Source organism: Galeopterus variegatus, unplaced genomic scaffold (genome assembly GCF_000696425.1).
Source record: "Galeopterus variegatus unplaced genomic scaffold, G_variegatus-3.0.2 Scaffold6576, whole genome shotgun sequence".
Lineage (NCBI taxonomy): Eukaryota > Metazoa > Chordata > Mammalia > Dermoptera > Cynocephalidae > Galeopterus > Galeopterus variegatus.
Genome location: NW_007732687.1, coordinates 81262 through 97808, shown reverse-complemented (window position 1 = coordinate 97808; position 16547 = coordinate 81262). Strand labels below are relative to the sequence as shown.

Sequence of the window (16547 nt, the reverse complement as noted above, 5' to 3'; positions counted from 1 at the left end):
GCAGGAGCGCCGCCGCGCTTCCCAAGCAGCGCACTGTAGCAGTGTGCCACCGGGCCGGCCCCAAAGTCTACCTCTTCAAAGAAGAAGACAAATTTTAAGTATAGATGAATACATGACAGCATGATCAGTTTATTAAATTATTCTGGGTATTATCAGTTCTAAAATTTGGTCCTTCAGATTTATTAGATGAAGGAAAAGATTTCTGAGGTTGATCATGAGAGGGAAAAAGGTAGCCCTTTTCATTGTTTTTATTTCTTATTCTGGAGAAAATATGAGAATTTATATGTATTTGTGAACCATACATTTTCTATGTATTTTAATATTATGAGCAGTATGTATTGTAATCTGGCTTTATTGGGTCAGTCTAAAATGTGGTTCATTTGAGGTCCTTTATCTAATTAATCCATTTAAAACCGTACTTTTAGACTTCTATTTTCATGCTAGCAGAAACTTTCCATGTCTGGGATGCTGGGCTCTACCTGGATAGGGAAGTGGAAAATAAAAGAGCTAAGGAGGAGAGAGAAGTGAAAAGAATAATGGGGGCTAGAGGAGGTCTCATTTCAGTGTTATTTGTGTATTGCTCTTATGAGGGAATGTGTGGACTAGTGTAGCAGTAAGGCTGCCACATAAAAATTCAGGCCATAAAGGACAAAAACCAGGATTTCTTTAGGACTATTCCATTACCTTCATATGCCTACCTGACATTGAAATCTGTGGTAATATTTTTGTCTTCCAATGAATAGTTATTCATTGTGAAGTATGTGTGCCTTTGTTATGTAGTATGTATGTTACGCCTTTAACAAAAATTCTTTTGAGATGAATGCTGAACTCATTTTTAAATTCTTCTTTCAGATTGTTTCCATGTGTTTTATATCTTCAGATGAGATTATATTTATAAACAGAGTGAATTAGTCTTTGTGCTTATGTAATAGGGGTCTATACCATGGTAACTAGTATTACATTGTTAGAAATACCATGGGATCAAGTCACAGTTCCTGAAAATTATGACATAGTTCACCTGCAGCACTATGAGTTATAAGTTCAGAAGCCCCAAATCAACATGTTTATAATTATCATTATTTCTTTTTAGTGGATGGAAATATTGAAATTCTTACAATTTGAGAAAGAATGTAAATTGGATTATCTACACCTTGTGTATGCTCATTCTCCCCATCCATTCTCTAGTCTCATCTGTATCTCCTTTCTGTTTACCAACCACACTGACCTTTTAATGCCTCGAAATGAGTAAACTCCATTCTACTGCAGGGCTCTGGTAGATGCTGTTTCTTTGCCTGGACTGCCTTCTAGTCTTTTTTTCATCTGACTCACTCTTTTAGGTCTCAGCATAAATGTTACTTCTTCAGGCACACCTTTTTTTATTATCATTATTTATTATAAGCTTATTATTATTATTACAAATTGTGATTTTTCTTTATGCCCTTTACTCAACCTCTCCCTCCCCAAACTGACCCCTGCCTCCCCCCATCTCCAGTATCCTTAGGTTTGTTTTCCCCTTCTGAAAGTTCAGTGTATTGTTTTGGTCTTTTCTTTTTTTTCCTCTTTCCTCCCTCCCTTTCTCCCCTCCCCTTCTAGTTATAAGTGAAAACATGTGGTATTTCTCTTTCCTTGTCTGGCTTCTTTCACTTAACATAATTTTCTCCAGACTCATCCATGTTGCTGCAAATGGCAGAATTTCATTCTTTTTTATAGCTGAGTAGTTATTCCATTGTGTATATATGCCACATTTTCCTTATCCAGTCATCCGTCGATAGACAGGTTGGTTTCATATTTTGGCTATTGTAAATAGAGCTAAATAGAGCTGTGGTAAACATGGGTGTGCACGTATCCCTTCAACACGATGATTTCCATTCCTTGGAATATATGCCAAGTAGTGGGATTGCTGGATCATATGGTAGTTCTATCTGTAGTTGTTTGAGGAACCTCCATACTGTTTTCCATAATGGCTGTACTAATTTACAGTCCCCCCAACAGTGTAGGAGGGTTCCCCTTTCTTTGCATCCTCGCCAGCATTTGTTGTTCTTGGTCTTTTAACTCCTTGGATTAGGCAAGTCTTCTCTATACTCTTACTTTTCCATTGCAGAACTATCAGTTTATAAGTAAATAATTTGGGGAGTAGGAGATGTGTCTGTCTTGTGTGCTGCATCTTCTAGTAAGTAATTGTAGCTCAATAAAAATGTATTGAATTAATGAATACAGGCATGATATTTGCATTCCTTGTTTTCTGTTGCTAATACTTTTACCTTAGTTTTTTTCATTCAAATAAAATGTTAATTTTTTTTTCTTCTCAAGAGTTTGGCTGAATTGGAAGTGTTGTGTACTCATCTGTACATAGGGACTGATCTTACACAAAGAATAGAGGCTGAGAAAGCACTCTTGGAACTTATTGACAGCCCGGAATGTCTCAACAAGTGTCAACTTTTATTAGAACAAGGAACAGTAAGTATTTGATAATAGCAATTAAGCATGAAAGATCAGTAGAAGTTGTCCCTCCATTTCTGCAGGGGATTGGTTCTGGGACCTGCATTGATACCAAACTCCATGAGTGTTCAGGTTCCTTATATAAAATGGCCTAGTATTTGTTTGCACTTAACCTATGCACATCCTCCCTTATTTTTTATACTTTGTCATCTCTAGATTACTTATAATACTAATACGATGTAAATGATATGTAAATGGTTGTTATACTGTATTTTTTATTTGTATTTTTTTGTTGTTGTTTTTCCCAAATATTTCCTATCCACTGTTGGTTGAATCTGTTGATGTGGAACCTATAGATATGGAGGGCTGACTGTAGACATATGTCAGTGTTAATAAACTTGTGTGTGTTAGCAATGATATCTGATGGATATTGCCATGTATTTTTTATTATAGTTCATTTCACTGTCAAAGAGATTAATCACACAGGTATTGGTATTCAGAACTGTACCCCACAGGTATTTGCAATCACTTATGCTTCAATAAAAAAAAGGATAAATAAAAAACCATGTATCTACAAAAAATTAAAAAAAAAAATCAGGGAAAGAATTGGAAAGCCTGGAAAGCAATCTTAGGAAAAAGGCAGAAGGTGGAAATAGAAATGAATTGAAAAAGTTTCTTGATTCTTCTTGGCCACTTTTTACGCCTCATATTAGTGGGCAAAAATCACAGTTTTAGAAAGTTAACCAACAACTTAAAAAAAATCTAGGTGGCAAAAGCAGGTTGTAATTAACTCTGAAACATGACCGATGATTTGGCATAATGCAGAGTACCTCCCTTCTACATATTCATAGCCATTCATTCAGCAGTCCTTTAGCAAACACTTAAAAGTAAAACCAGAAACTGTACTACCTACTTGGTTTATGTACACGAATTAAAGTAGGTTATTGTTTAGTTGGAGAGGCGTAGATATTATAAAGAGCTATGAAATTAGATGGTAAGCATTACAGTAACAGAGTATAGTCTAGAGCAGAGCTGGCAAACTTTTTCTGTGAAGGACCAGAAAGTAAATATTATAGGCTTTGTGTGGGCCAAGAGGCAAAATGAAGGATATTTTCTAGGTACATTTATAATCGGAGAGAAAACAAATTTCCACAAAGTTTTACTGATGAAATTCAAAATATAATATTCAAATAGTTTTTTGTAATAGAAGTCTACTAATGAAAGAATGGAACTACTGTTCTTTTGGGAATAACATTTTGTTTAATTGGAGTTCAAATTTGGTGTTTCCTGTCAACAGCATATATTGCAAATGTTCATATGTTAATGCTGATCTGTGATGAAATTTTACGTATTTCATCTTTGAAAGTATCTTTTCACATAGGTACTGCCAAATACTAAAATCAATCCATGAGCATATGGTTTTAATTAAGCATATTCATCACTCTGAAGGCACTTACTGAATTATATTAAACCTTCTTTTGATATTGCCTTTTTGCATGTAAAATTGCAGATTAGCCACTTCTGATTGAAAATTAGGTGGAAACTCCTCAATTGCACAGTTAAATGGATTTTGAAATATGGAAATTTCCTTTACACTTGATCAAGGTCTGAAAATGTTGGAGCTCAGAAAATATATCTGGTTACTACTTGTAACTTTTGGCAGTGTGGGAATTGCATAAAGCAGCTTGACATTACTTCTGATTCAGACAGTGTTAGTTGTTATTGAAATGACTTTAGTGCAGTATAGGTTCTATATATAAGCATTAAGCACTATTTGCCTTTTGTCAAATTCACAGAAGTGAATGAAATTCACTGTTAATACCACTGATTGATTAACTTATGATAGATTCAAGTATTTAATACGCAGTATGTGTTGATGAATAATACAGTGAATAACCATGGAATTTAAGCATCTTATATATTTTTACAAGCTTTGTAAGTTTGTCCAATTAAACCCTTTTCTGCCCCACATATTTTTACCACAACTTAGGAAATTCTACTTCAGGTCACACTGAATTAATGTTTCCTCAACTACTTTGAAAATAATCTGGTCTGTAGTTCCATACTGACTCTTCATAGAGGATAATTCTTTAGTCATTTCACATTTAGTATTGACTTTTAGAATAAGCAGATAGTAAGTATTGGTAACATTAACAGTATGAGTAATATTAGTAACATCTATCCATGCATCAAGAGCTAAGGAGAAAATCATTTTGTCTTGTTTTTTGTTGTCTGTTTTGTTTTTGGTGGCTGACTGGTATGGGGATCCAAACCCTTGACCTTAGTGTTACAAGGCTGCACTCTAACCAACTGAGCCAACATGTCAGCCTATTTGTCTTGTTCTTAAATTGACTTTTGATGTTGCTCCAGTGTCCTTAACTCTTTGAGTATTTGTTCTCACTGAAAGGCCAGTAGTCTTAAGTTTACTTTCTCTGCACACATAACTTTGGCTGCTGCAGTAAACAATGATGATTTATTAACTCACCAACCATTGGTAAGTGGCTTTCCTTGCTTGAAGAAAATAAACCACTTGGGAACTTAATTTTGGTTGCAGCCTCATTTTATTTTAAATTTTTGTAAATAAATTCTGCTGTGATGAGATATTTTGCTTTCAATTTCCACTTTTTCTGACTGGTGATTTCCTGTGAGTTGGGAATATTGTGATGAGTTGCTTAGTCTGATATTGTCAACATATATTGTATTCTTTTAGGACATCTATAGTGCCTTTGCTTAAAAAGCACATTGTTTTGCCATCTAATTCAGTAACAAAATAGTCCACACTCCACTGTGCTTTAAAAGTTAGACATGTGGCTGGCCGGTTAGCTCAGTTACAGTGTGGTGCTGATAACACTGAGGTCCAGGTTTTAATCCCTTTACTGTCCAGATGCCAAAAACAAAACAAAAAAAACCCCAAAAGTTAGACATTTGAAATCCACTTTTATCTTTTCTTGTTTTGACATGATATGCACTGGTAATAATAAGAGGTACATGTCACGTCATGGCAATACCCATGGCACTCTAGGTGCTGTGGAGTTATAACTACATCATTGCAATTTATGGTGCACTGAGCAGCAGTAGGAATCATTGAGTGCCACAGATAGTCTCTGTCCTAACTATTCAGTTCCGCCACCATAGTGTGAAAGCAGCCATAGATAGTGTGTAAATGAATGAGCGTGAGTGGGTTTTAATAATCTTTATTTATGGACTCTGAAATTTGGATTTCATATGTTTCACATGTCACAAAATATCGTTATTCATCTCTGGTCTAGAGAAAAAAATAAGGAGGGACTATGTTTGCAAGATATTCCTGGGGGTGGGGTGAATAACTGAACCAAATTTTGAAGGTTGGGCATGCATTTAGAGAGTTTGAGTACACTATTAGGTTAAGATAATTGATGGCCAGAGAATATACAGTCAGATGTGGGTCTGAAGGAACATGGAGGTCAGTTTGGGAAAGACGTTGAAAGGAACTGAAAGGCTATTGTGGTCAGAGCATAGTGGGGGGTGGAACCAGATGAATTTGAAGAAATAATAGAGGCCTGGTTGTGTAGACCATGATAAGAGTATTTTGATTGAACTTGCTCATAGTCATTCGTTACTCCCATTTGCTTGCTGTTGTTTGAGATGGCTACTTACACCTCCCTCAGCTTATGATCCCTTATGAGGGATTATGTACATGTGTGTATGTGTGTATACATGTGTGTGTATCTCAAATAGATGTATTTTATCCATTGTAAATCTGGCAGTTTGTCAACCCAGAAAAACTCCCGTTACTTCTTAGAAAAAAGTTCCTATCTAATGTTTTGATTATTGTAGTTTTATTTGTAATAATAATAAGTAAAAATTAATTATTCTTTGCAGACATCCTACGCTCAGCTACTTGCAGCAACATGTCTTTCAAAACTTGTCAGCCGAGTCAGTCCTTTACCTATTGAACAGAGGATAGATATCAGTAAGTGGTTTATTATGCTTTTCAACAAATTGCTTTTTAAAAATAAACTTTTCCTTTTAAACATGCTAAACTGTTTTATCAGGCTTGCAAATTATTTGATTCTGTCATTACTTTCAGATGAGTAGTCAAGTCTTGTTTACTCATATAGTGATGAACAATGATGTGTTGTACAATGTATAATCACAAAAGGTATGTTTGATTTAATAATAAGTAACAACTAGTATTTTATTGTGTGCATACTATTTGCTAAGGTTTGCACTATATCATTTTGCCCACTAAACAAATTTCTGAGTTATCCTCATTTTACAAATGAGGAAATTAGATTTATAGACTCTGTAATGGTTCCAAGAACACAGCTGGGAAGTAGTAGAGCTATGATTCAAACCCATTCAATCTGTGTGGAGTCCATGCTTTTAGCCATTAACTTAATGTGCAACTGAATGACAGGAAAGAAGTCAACTCTCCAATATTTCTTAGGATGCTATATCGAAATCATTTGGGATGTATATAAAATTAAAAACAGATTTCTACTCATTAGGAAAATAATTTATACATGGATAAACAGTGGTTGGAATTTACTGTAGTTGGAAAACTGATCTTATAAAGTAGCAATATATTTTTCAGAAGTAATATATTTTAAGTTTTTGTGTATGTATAGGTTTGCTTTTCAAATGGACAAAACTCTAATAATTGAAGTATGGGATTTTTTGGGTCATCCTTGTTCATGTTAGAAATAAAGTAATTGTTGACTCGTTTCTGCTCTTCAGCCTCAAGATTAAAATAATTTATATTGTATAAGAAAAATTAAAATGTATTATGTGTGGTGAATCTTTAAGCTCAAATTTGAATGGTCAGAAGCTCACAGCAATATGTCATTTGTGTCATATATTTCACTGTATTTCTCTAAGCATCCTGAGTCTTAGGACTGCAGAAAACCTAGAAAAGGATTTATCCATGCACTCATGGAGTTGTATACTTAAGAAAGCAAAAGAGAAATTTACAGTTGAAAATAAGACTTCAAATGGTATAAACCTAAATCATAAAACTTGTGATTTTGTTTGTTTGACTTATTTTTACACATTCACATTTTAAATAAATTACTTTTTTAGAGCAGTTTTGGGTTCACAACAAAATTGAGCACAAAGTACAGAGATTCTCATATACCCCTTACTCCCACACATACACAGCCTCCCCTACTATCAACATCCTGTACCAGAGTAATAAATTTGTTACAGTTGGTGAACCTACATTGACACATTGTTATTATCCAGAGTCTATGATTTGCATTAGAGTTCAATTCCATGGATTTTGACAAATGTGTAATGACATATATTTACCGTTACAGTATTGTACAGAATAGTTTCTAAAAATCCTCTGTTTGCCTATTCATCCCTCCCTTTCCTCAACTCCTGATCTCTTTACTGTCTCCATAGTTTTGCCTTTTCAAGAATTGGAATCATATAGTGTATAGCCTTTTCAGATTGGCTTCTTTCAGTGAATAATATGCATTTAAGAGCCCTTATGACCTAATCACCCCTTAAAGGTCCCAGCTCTTACAGTAGCAATTAAAATTTCAGTATGAGTTTGGGAAGGAACAAATATTCAAATCATAGCTATCAATGTGTGTCAATTCTTTCATCAATACAAACTGTCTTGATTACTGTAGCTTTGTGGTGTGTCTTGAAGTCAGATAGTGACAGTCTTCCAGCTTTGTTCTTCCCCTTCAGTATTGTCTTGGCTATTCTGGATCTTTTGCTGCTCCCATATAAACGTTAAAATCGGTTTGTTGTTATCTATAGACTTGCTGGTGTTTTGATTGGAATTGTGTTGAATCTGTAGATCGAGTTGGAAAGGACTGACGTCTTGATGATACTGAGTTTCCTGTCCGTGAATGTGGAATATCTGTCCATTTATTTAGATTTTCTTTATTTTATTTTGTCAATATACAAAGTGGTTGATTATTGTGGCCAGTTACCGAAACCTCCCTCCTCCCTCCTCCCTCGCCCCCTTCCCTCCCAGCAATGTCCTTTCTGTTTGCTTGTCATATCAACTTCAAAAAATTATAATTGTTGTCTTCTTCCCTCCCTACCCACTATTTTTTTCGTGTATTTATTTATTTATTTTTAGCTCCCAGAAATAAGTGTCTGATTCTTTTTGTTGTTGTTGATTCTTTCAGATTTTCTGAAAATGATCATGCCATCTGCAAGCAGACAATTTTATTTCTTTCTTCCCAGTCTGTATACCTTTTATTTCCTTTTCTTGTCCTATTGCATTAGCTAGGACTTCCAGAATGATGTTGAAAAGAAGTTCTGACAGGCGACATCTTATCTTGTTCCTGATATTAGTGGGAAAACTTCAAGTTTCTCACCATTAAGTGTGATGTTAGCTGTAAGTTTTTGTATATATTCTTTCTCAAGATGAGGAAGCTCCTCTCTGTTCCTAGTTTGCTGAGAGTTTTTATCATGAATGGGTGTTGCATTTTGTTAAATGCTTTTTTGCTACATCTATTGATACTATCATGTCATTTTTCTTCTTTTGCTTGTGCATATGATGGATTATGTTAGTTGATTTCTGAATGTTGAACCAGCCTTATATACCTGGAATAAATCTCACTTGGTCATGGTGTTTAAATCTTTATAGATTGTTGCTTCTTTTGCTTGTGCATATGATGGATTATGTTAGTTGATTTCTGAATGTTGAACCAGCCTTGTATACCTGGAATAAATCTCACTTGGTCATGGTGTTTAAATCTTTATAGATTGTTCGGTTCATCCACATTGTAGCATGTATCAATGTTTTATTCGTTTTTATTGTAGAGTAATATTCCCAATATGTAGATTATATGACAATTTGTTATCCATTCACTAGTTGATGGATATTTGCGCTGTTTCACTTTTTGGGCACTATGAATAATGCTGCTATGCACATTTACATACAAGTTTTTGTGAGGACATATGTTTTCATTTCTTTTGAGTAGAAACCTAGGAGTGGAATTGCTGGGTCATGAGGTAAATTTATCCTTAACTTTTTAAGAAACTGCCAAACTGTTTTCCAAAATGCCTATACCATTTTGCATTCTCACTAGCAATATGTGAAGGTTCCAGTTTCTCCACATCTCCACCTCACACGTCTTATCTTGATCTTCTTGTGATAGTTTCTTTTTGTTTCATTTACTCTCTATTTTTCTCTAGTAGTTCATAAGCCAGCATGGATTATAGCTCATATTTTTCAGTGTTCTTGGAACTTGGAATTGTTTCATCAAAGCATTTTAGTTAAGTCTTCACTGTTTTCCCAGATGACATGCTAGTTTTTGAGGCCAAAGTAGAAAGTGAATACTCCCCCTTTCTTTTATATTATTTTTGTATTTTTTGATATGCTTTGTGGCATATTCATTACCTGACCTCAATTAGTTAAAGAAGTATTTCATATTAAATTCCCATGATGTGCTGATTTCTAAAGTATCAATTCAGTGATAGAAAATTCCAAAAGTGTGTTTACAAGTTTGGGCTTAGTAAAATTTTGAATTATTAATTATTACTAAAATATATGTTTGGCCAGTATTTGGAAGCAGCAAACAAACAAAAATTATGACAAACCAAAACAACCTGACTCAGAGTCCCAGTCATTTCAGCTCTTTGACTTTCATATTTTTGGCCTGTAGAACAGAATAATAGTAATACATAATAGCAACATCTTCACATTGCTGTGACTATCACGTAAGATATTTGAGAGGAAATACTTGGCAATTTCTAACATGCTTCATAAATGCTAAATATTACTGTTATTGTCATATGGACATTTGACCCTAAAAGAGCCTCTAGTGCATAGCTTTCCAACTTTCTATTAACTTTTGTCTGAGAGTTTTTAAGCTGTTTTCTTTTTGTTTTGTTCTCCCATGTGTCTTCCTGAAAAATCTTTTTCTTCTTGGTATGGCTTTCCCCTGTTACTCAGACCAGTGATGATAAGATTGCAGTTGTTTTACTTGATTGTAATCATTGACATTTAACTAAATTGGAACAGTCTTACGTAAAAAACAGCTTGAGAACATTTTATATAAAACATTCAGTTAAAATGACAGAAATATATGCTAGTGATTTTTTTCCCCCCTGCCATAGATAATCAACTTATTAGACAGTACCTTTGATTGGGCAGTCTGGGAAGGTATGCTTATTGGTACCTACCTTTCAATGTGAAACTTCCTTTGTCTCCTATTTGGTTATTTTAGTATTTTGAGATTGCTCTCCTATTGGCTACCAGCACCCATACATGGTTTTCCCACATCCCTTCCAGGTTAAAAATTTTCAAGATGTTAAGATTAAAATGTAATTGAAGTAAATACACTGGATTTTCTTTTATATTCAAGAAGCATTGTCATTTTAAATTTTTTTATATTGAAATAAAAGATTACATGTAACAAAGCTTAGGGGAACTTATTTCTATGATTTATAGCAGAAACCTCCAATCTATCTTAATGGTAGGGAAGTCTATATTTGTATATTATTTATATATATTTATATTATTTTTATTTGTATAACTACAATTTTAATATTAATAAAAATAAGGTTAAAATATGATAGTTATGAGAACTTTTTAAAAAATATCAAGAATCTCACTATAATTGTCAAGAACAATTGAAATCGTCAAGACTAATTGAAAGTGTTCTTGGGATATTTTCATCAAAGCTGTTTTTAGTTAAATATTGAGGTATTTACCTTCTTTTCACTCTTTTCTCAAATAGCATCCTAGCCTTTGGGGCCAAAGTAGAAATGGAATATTTTCCCTTTTTAAAAATTCATCCTGTATTTTTCTGATAGAATTTTTGGTATGTTTGTTACCTGACCTCAATTATTCAGTCCACTAGGAAGCTTATAACTGAATTTGCTACCCACTTCCAACAATTTTGATATATTAACTTTATTCCAAGATTTACTTTACTATTCTATTCATGCTTGCTTTAATTTATGTACTTATTTTATCATATTGCACTATTTGTGTTTTTTATGCCCCTTAAATGGGGTAGTGTACAGTCAGTTTTGCTGTAACATGACGTATGTGTTCCTAAAAGTGACTGTCCTATGCTGTGTCACATAATAAAAACCACAGGGCTTATGAAGGAAATGAAATTATGGAAACAAAATTTTAAAACTTTGTTAATGACACATTAGGAAAAAAGATAAAAATCTAGTAAAAAGGTAGATGTTAAATGGTTAAGAAATATATAAATAGTACAATAAATATAGCACCTTACCTTGAAAAAGACCTGAAGTTTGTTTGTGGAAGTGGGCTTCAGAAGGCTTAAGAGTTATCATGAAGTGGTGGAAGGAAAATGATCTGAAATAGGATAGAAAATTATAATGCCACATAATGTTTGGTGTGACTGATAACACATGAGGTGAAATGAAGTAGCTAGTAGATGTTTGAAGAGTATGCATTTTGTGTATAGCATAGTTTTTTCGGCCTGGCTAAAGTTTTCTGCATTTCCCTAGCATTTTTTGTGGATGAAATCATGCAGAAACAGAAGTGACACTTGCATTATATTCAAATTATCCCCTAATATATCAAATGCATTGGAATAAATTTGCTTTTTCAAAATAAGCCTTATAGAAGAACTGACTATATATAAATAAGTACATCTTTTGAGGAAAGGGATTAACTTTTTGTGAAAGGGTACACGATGGAGTTTGGATGTGTTGTTCCCTCCAAAACTCATGTGGAAATTTGATCCCCAATGTGACAGTGTTGGAAGCTGTTTGAGTCATGGGGGCAGATCCTTCATGAATGGATTGATGCTGTCCCTAGGAGTGGGGATTAATGAGTGAGTTCTCACTCTATTTCCTGCGAGAGCTCGTTGTTTAAAAAGACCCTGGCACCTCCCTTCTCTCTCTGTCTCTTGCTCTCTATGCTTCCACCGTCTGGCAATATGCGACCTCTGCTTCACTATTGCCACCACCAGATGGACTTTGGACTTCCCAGCCTCAAAAAGTGTAAGCAATAAATGTCATTTTATTTTACAAACCACCCAGTCTCAGGTATCTTGTTATACGAAACAAAAATGGACTATTACAGTATGTCATTGCCTCTTCTTTTTCTTCATATGATTCACATTATGTTTCTGAAAAGTCCAGATGATCACAGAATATTTTCTTTATAGGAAACTACATTCTCAATTATGTGGCATCACAGCCCAAGCTGGTTCCCTTTGTCATCCAAGCTCTTATTCAAGTCATTGCTAAAATCACTAAGTTGGGGTGGTTTGAGATTCAGAAAGACCAGTTTGTCTTCAGAGAAATTATTGCTGATGTGAAGAAGTTTCTTCAGGTAAGAACGCATTATTACATTCTTAGAAGGTCACTACTTGCTTTTTTTTGGTTTAGAAATCTTCTTTATTAAAGCTGTATGGTTTGTTTTGTGAGTACTAGTACCATATTATGATTTATTATTTATCCTCTGGATCCTTTATTGTTTATTGTCAGTAAATGAGGATCATGTTTTTATATAACATCCAAATCAGAAGACTGCAAATATTATGTTTTCTAATTTCAAAAATGTATATTCTTTCATTTGTGACATGTATGTGTGTGTGCTTCATATATACAAAATGTGTGTATAATGCTTTTTATATATTATCTAATGCTTATTACAACCCTGTGAAGTGGATTTCATTTTGTAAATGAGAAAACCGAGGCTTAGAAACGTTAAATAATTTACATAGGGTCACACAGTGACCTAGTAAAGCATAGAGCTATCACTTCAACAAGTCTTCTAACTTACAATATTTTTGTTTTATTTTTACACTATGCCATATTGACCATATCAGTTTCTCTAGAATGTTTTCAACCTAAGTGATTAGAGTAGGGCTGTCTGGTTAGCTCAGTTAGTTAGAGCACAGCCTTTTAACACCAAGGTCAACGGTTTGGATCCCCATACTGGCCAGCCACTGGAAAAGCAAAAAAAAAAGGGAAAAAAAAGTCATTGCATATGTGCATTTAACATTTAACTTTCACAAATTCAGATATTAGGACTGGAAGAAAAAAAAAAAGAAGAAACAGAGCAAGAGAACACTAAATTGTGCCAGTGATTACATGTCCTGGGATGATTTAGGGAAACCTGAATCTGCTCTTGGTTCCTATATGCTGCTTTCTTAGGATGACCATCATGCCCTGCTTAGTATGATTCAGATGTTTAAAGATACATTTTTTTTATACAGACATAATCCCTAGTTGCAAAAAGACTACATTAGCGGGTGTCCAGCTGAAGAAACAGTGATCTGTTAGAATTTTTTAAGAAAATTGGCAGTTTTTATTTGAGAGATGATTCAGTATTGGTTTATTGGTGATTAGGGTAATTTGGGCTTTCTGAGATTTTACTTCTTATGTAGTAACTTTTTTAAAAATTTAATTTAATTTTACTTCTCAATATAGATTGTAGTTGATTTTCATGCCCCTTTACCCATTATGCAGTAACTTTAAAACTTAACCCCGGTGTAAGATGTTAACTCCATCATATAGCACAATGCGGATAACCTCAGAATATGAAATACTGGATTATGCTGCTTTTCTTTTATTCATGTTTTAAAGCCCTGGTTAACAAATATTTGATCATCTAAAACTTCACAGGAAATACATTCTTAGCCCAGAGGAGATCAGTGTACACTGGGGCAGAATAGTTTATTCAGAGACAGATGAGCTTCTCACTTTAGAGTTGTGTTTATAATTTGGCTAACACAATAGTATCTGCCCTCCTGTCATTTATTAAAATTGTTAGTCAAGAATTAGTAGAATAGACAAGAATAGACTTCGGAATTATTTGAAATTAAATCAAGTTTGAAAACAATGAAATGAAATCATTATTGTTGGCTAACATTTCTCAAGCTTCCTCTTCAGTTGGCTGATTAGTTCAGCTTAAGTTGAGTATTTTTTAAGTTAGTGCACTTTTGTCAGTTTTAGAAGACCAGAAAATGTTTTTTCTTGAAAGTTAATTAAAGTATCATCTCAGTGTATTTAACACTTCTTTTCTGGGTATATGACTTGACCTAACCTTGAGTCATGAGAAAGGCAATTGACTTTAGTAGTCTAAAGTAGTACCACATGGTTCCTTTGTGTATTAGCAGTTTCTGTGAATTTTGTCCTAAAAATTATTTTAAGCTTGTTAAATCTTTAATGGTCTGAATTTTTGTGCATCCTTTTTTCTCTGTTATTGTAACCCTATTCCTGCCACACATTCCAAACATAATATGTGCCTACTTTCTATATACATACCCCAGAGATAAGGGCAGTGCTATTCAAATTGCTGGCCTACAATAAGATAAGGAGCTTATGTCAAATCGTAAATGAACATGGTGCTTCTTTCACTAAGAAAGAATTGTTATGAAAAATATGCCAGCTGAACTAAACAGTGTAATTAGTGACTTAGTTATATTCTGGTACATCCTCTTTATTTTGTCATGGACCAGTACCAAACCATTTCTAGGTTAGGACTGAGTTTGCAGATCGCCTGTGGGTTTATGGGCCAGCAGTTGGTCAGGGAACCACACTTTGAGGAGCACTGACATAATGTACACAGAAGATGGATGCTTCAGTGAGTAGGAAATCTGGAGCTCAGTTCAGACACCCAGACTGTTCTGAAGGACCATGAAGAATTAAGGGAGCTGGCCAGTTAGCTCAGTTGGTTAGAGTGTGGTGCTTATAACACTAAGGTCCCAGGGTTCAATCCCTGTACTGACCAGTCAGCCTTCCACCTCCAAAAAAAAAAAGAATTAAAATGCAAAAATTCAGGGACATTTCTTTTGTTCATCTTTTGTTCTGAGACTGTAAATGAACATGCTGCACCTAGTGAACTAAATACCATGTACCAGAATATAACTAAGTCCCTAAGTTACACTGTTTAGTTCAACTGGCATATTTTTCATGACAAGTCTTAATGAAAGAAGCACCATGTTCATTTATAGTCTGACATAGTTACACCTAGTGACCCAGTGTTATTGGAATTCTGTGATAGTTAGAAAGGATGACAAACTACAAGATTTGAAAAGTATATCATCTGTATTAATTTTTTTTAATGATTGCACTGTAATTGGATGTTGCATTTATTATTTCAGTACTTCCAGTGTGATTTTGCAGTAGGGTAATTTGTTAGTGATGTGCATATAAAATCTGAATTTTGATATGAAGGAAGTTTTGAGATTAAATTGGAAGCTGATTAAGTTAAAAACATATTGGGCTATGAAACGATACCATGTTGATAGTCATTTATCCCACTGTATTGGGCACTGTAGATGCCTTTATTATAATAGGTACATAACAAATCCATGCACACGCACTATTAAATAATATTAAAAGGGCCGAAATGATCTTATCTGATATTAGATTAAGGGATTTGAATTAGTGCCTAGGCTATTTATTAATTATTTATTGAATGCTAATCCATGCACACGCACTATTAAATAATATTAAAAGGGCCGAAATGATCTTATCTGATATTATATTAAGGGATTTGAATTAGTGCCTAGGCTATTTATTAATTATTTATTGAATGCTGCTATCTCAGTAGGCTTGAAGCAGATTTATAGAACTAAAAAGCATTTGTTGCTCATTCTTATTTATGGTCTTATGAAAAGTGTTAAACTAAACTCAGTATCTTGTATTTTGAAACTTAGTTTATTATACATACTAGGTCCAGGAAATATTTTATAGAATATCATGTAAGGTAAGTGAGCCTTTTCTGCACTCAACTCTGTGTACCCAAATTTATCCTTCAAAAACTAAGCTTAAAATTCTTTTGTTTGTAGAACTGAATGATTTTTCTATGTATTTTAAGAGATATACTACTAAATAAATGTGATTTTCAGTATTTAATTACTTGGCTTAAACATTAAGAACAAATCAACTGTCTTCATTTAGGCTTAACTTGGTTATTTTTTCCAAAGGGTACTGTGGAACACTGCATAATAGGAGTAATACTCCTTTCTGAATTGACTCAGGAAATGAACCTGGTAAGCCTTTCCATCTAATGGGGACATGAAGTTTGCTTTAATAAGTAATGCTGTTTCTTTGCTGCTTTTATTTGTGGCAAAATGTTCAGTCTTCTTTGTGTGCCATAAAACTCTGTATAATCAAAATCTTTTTGGGTGTCTTCACCCCCCCCCCCCCCCCCCCCC

The 16547-nt window shown here is 34.1% G+C and overlaps 1 protein-coding gene across 1 annotated transcript in view; it reads left to right on the top strand.

Moving 5' to 3' along the window:
* The window catches only part of LOC103606431 (ran-binding protein 17), a gene marked incomplete at its 3' end in the record, with an annotated part of 86600 nt that overhangs the window by 2960 nt on the left and 67093 nt on the right, over nt 1–16547 (top strand). The window contains exons 2-5 of the mRNA XM_008591027.1: nt 2311–2457; nt 6301–6391; nt 12543–12709; nt 16317–16382. Coding sequence (XP_008589249.1) covers nt 2311–2457; nt 6301–6391; nt 12543–12709; nt 16317–16382 — 471 coding nt within the window. The remainder of the gene's footprint in view (nt 1–2310; nt 2458–6300; nt 6392–12542; nt 12710–16316; nt 16383–16547) is intronic.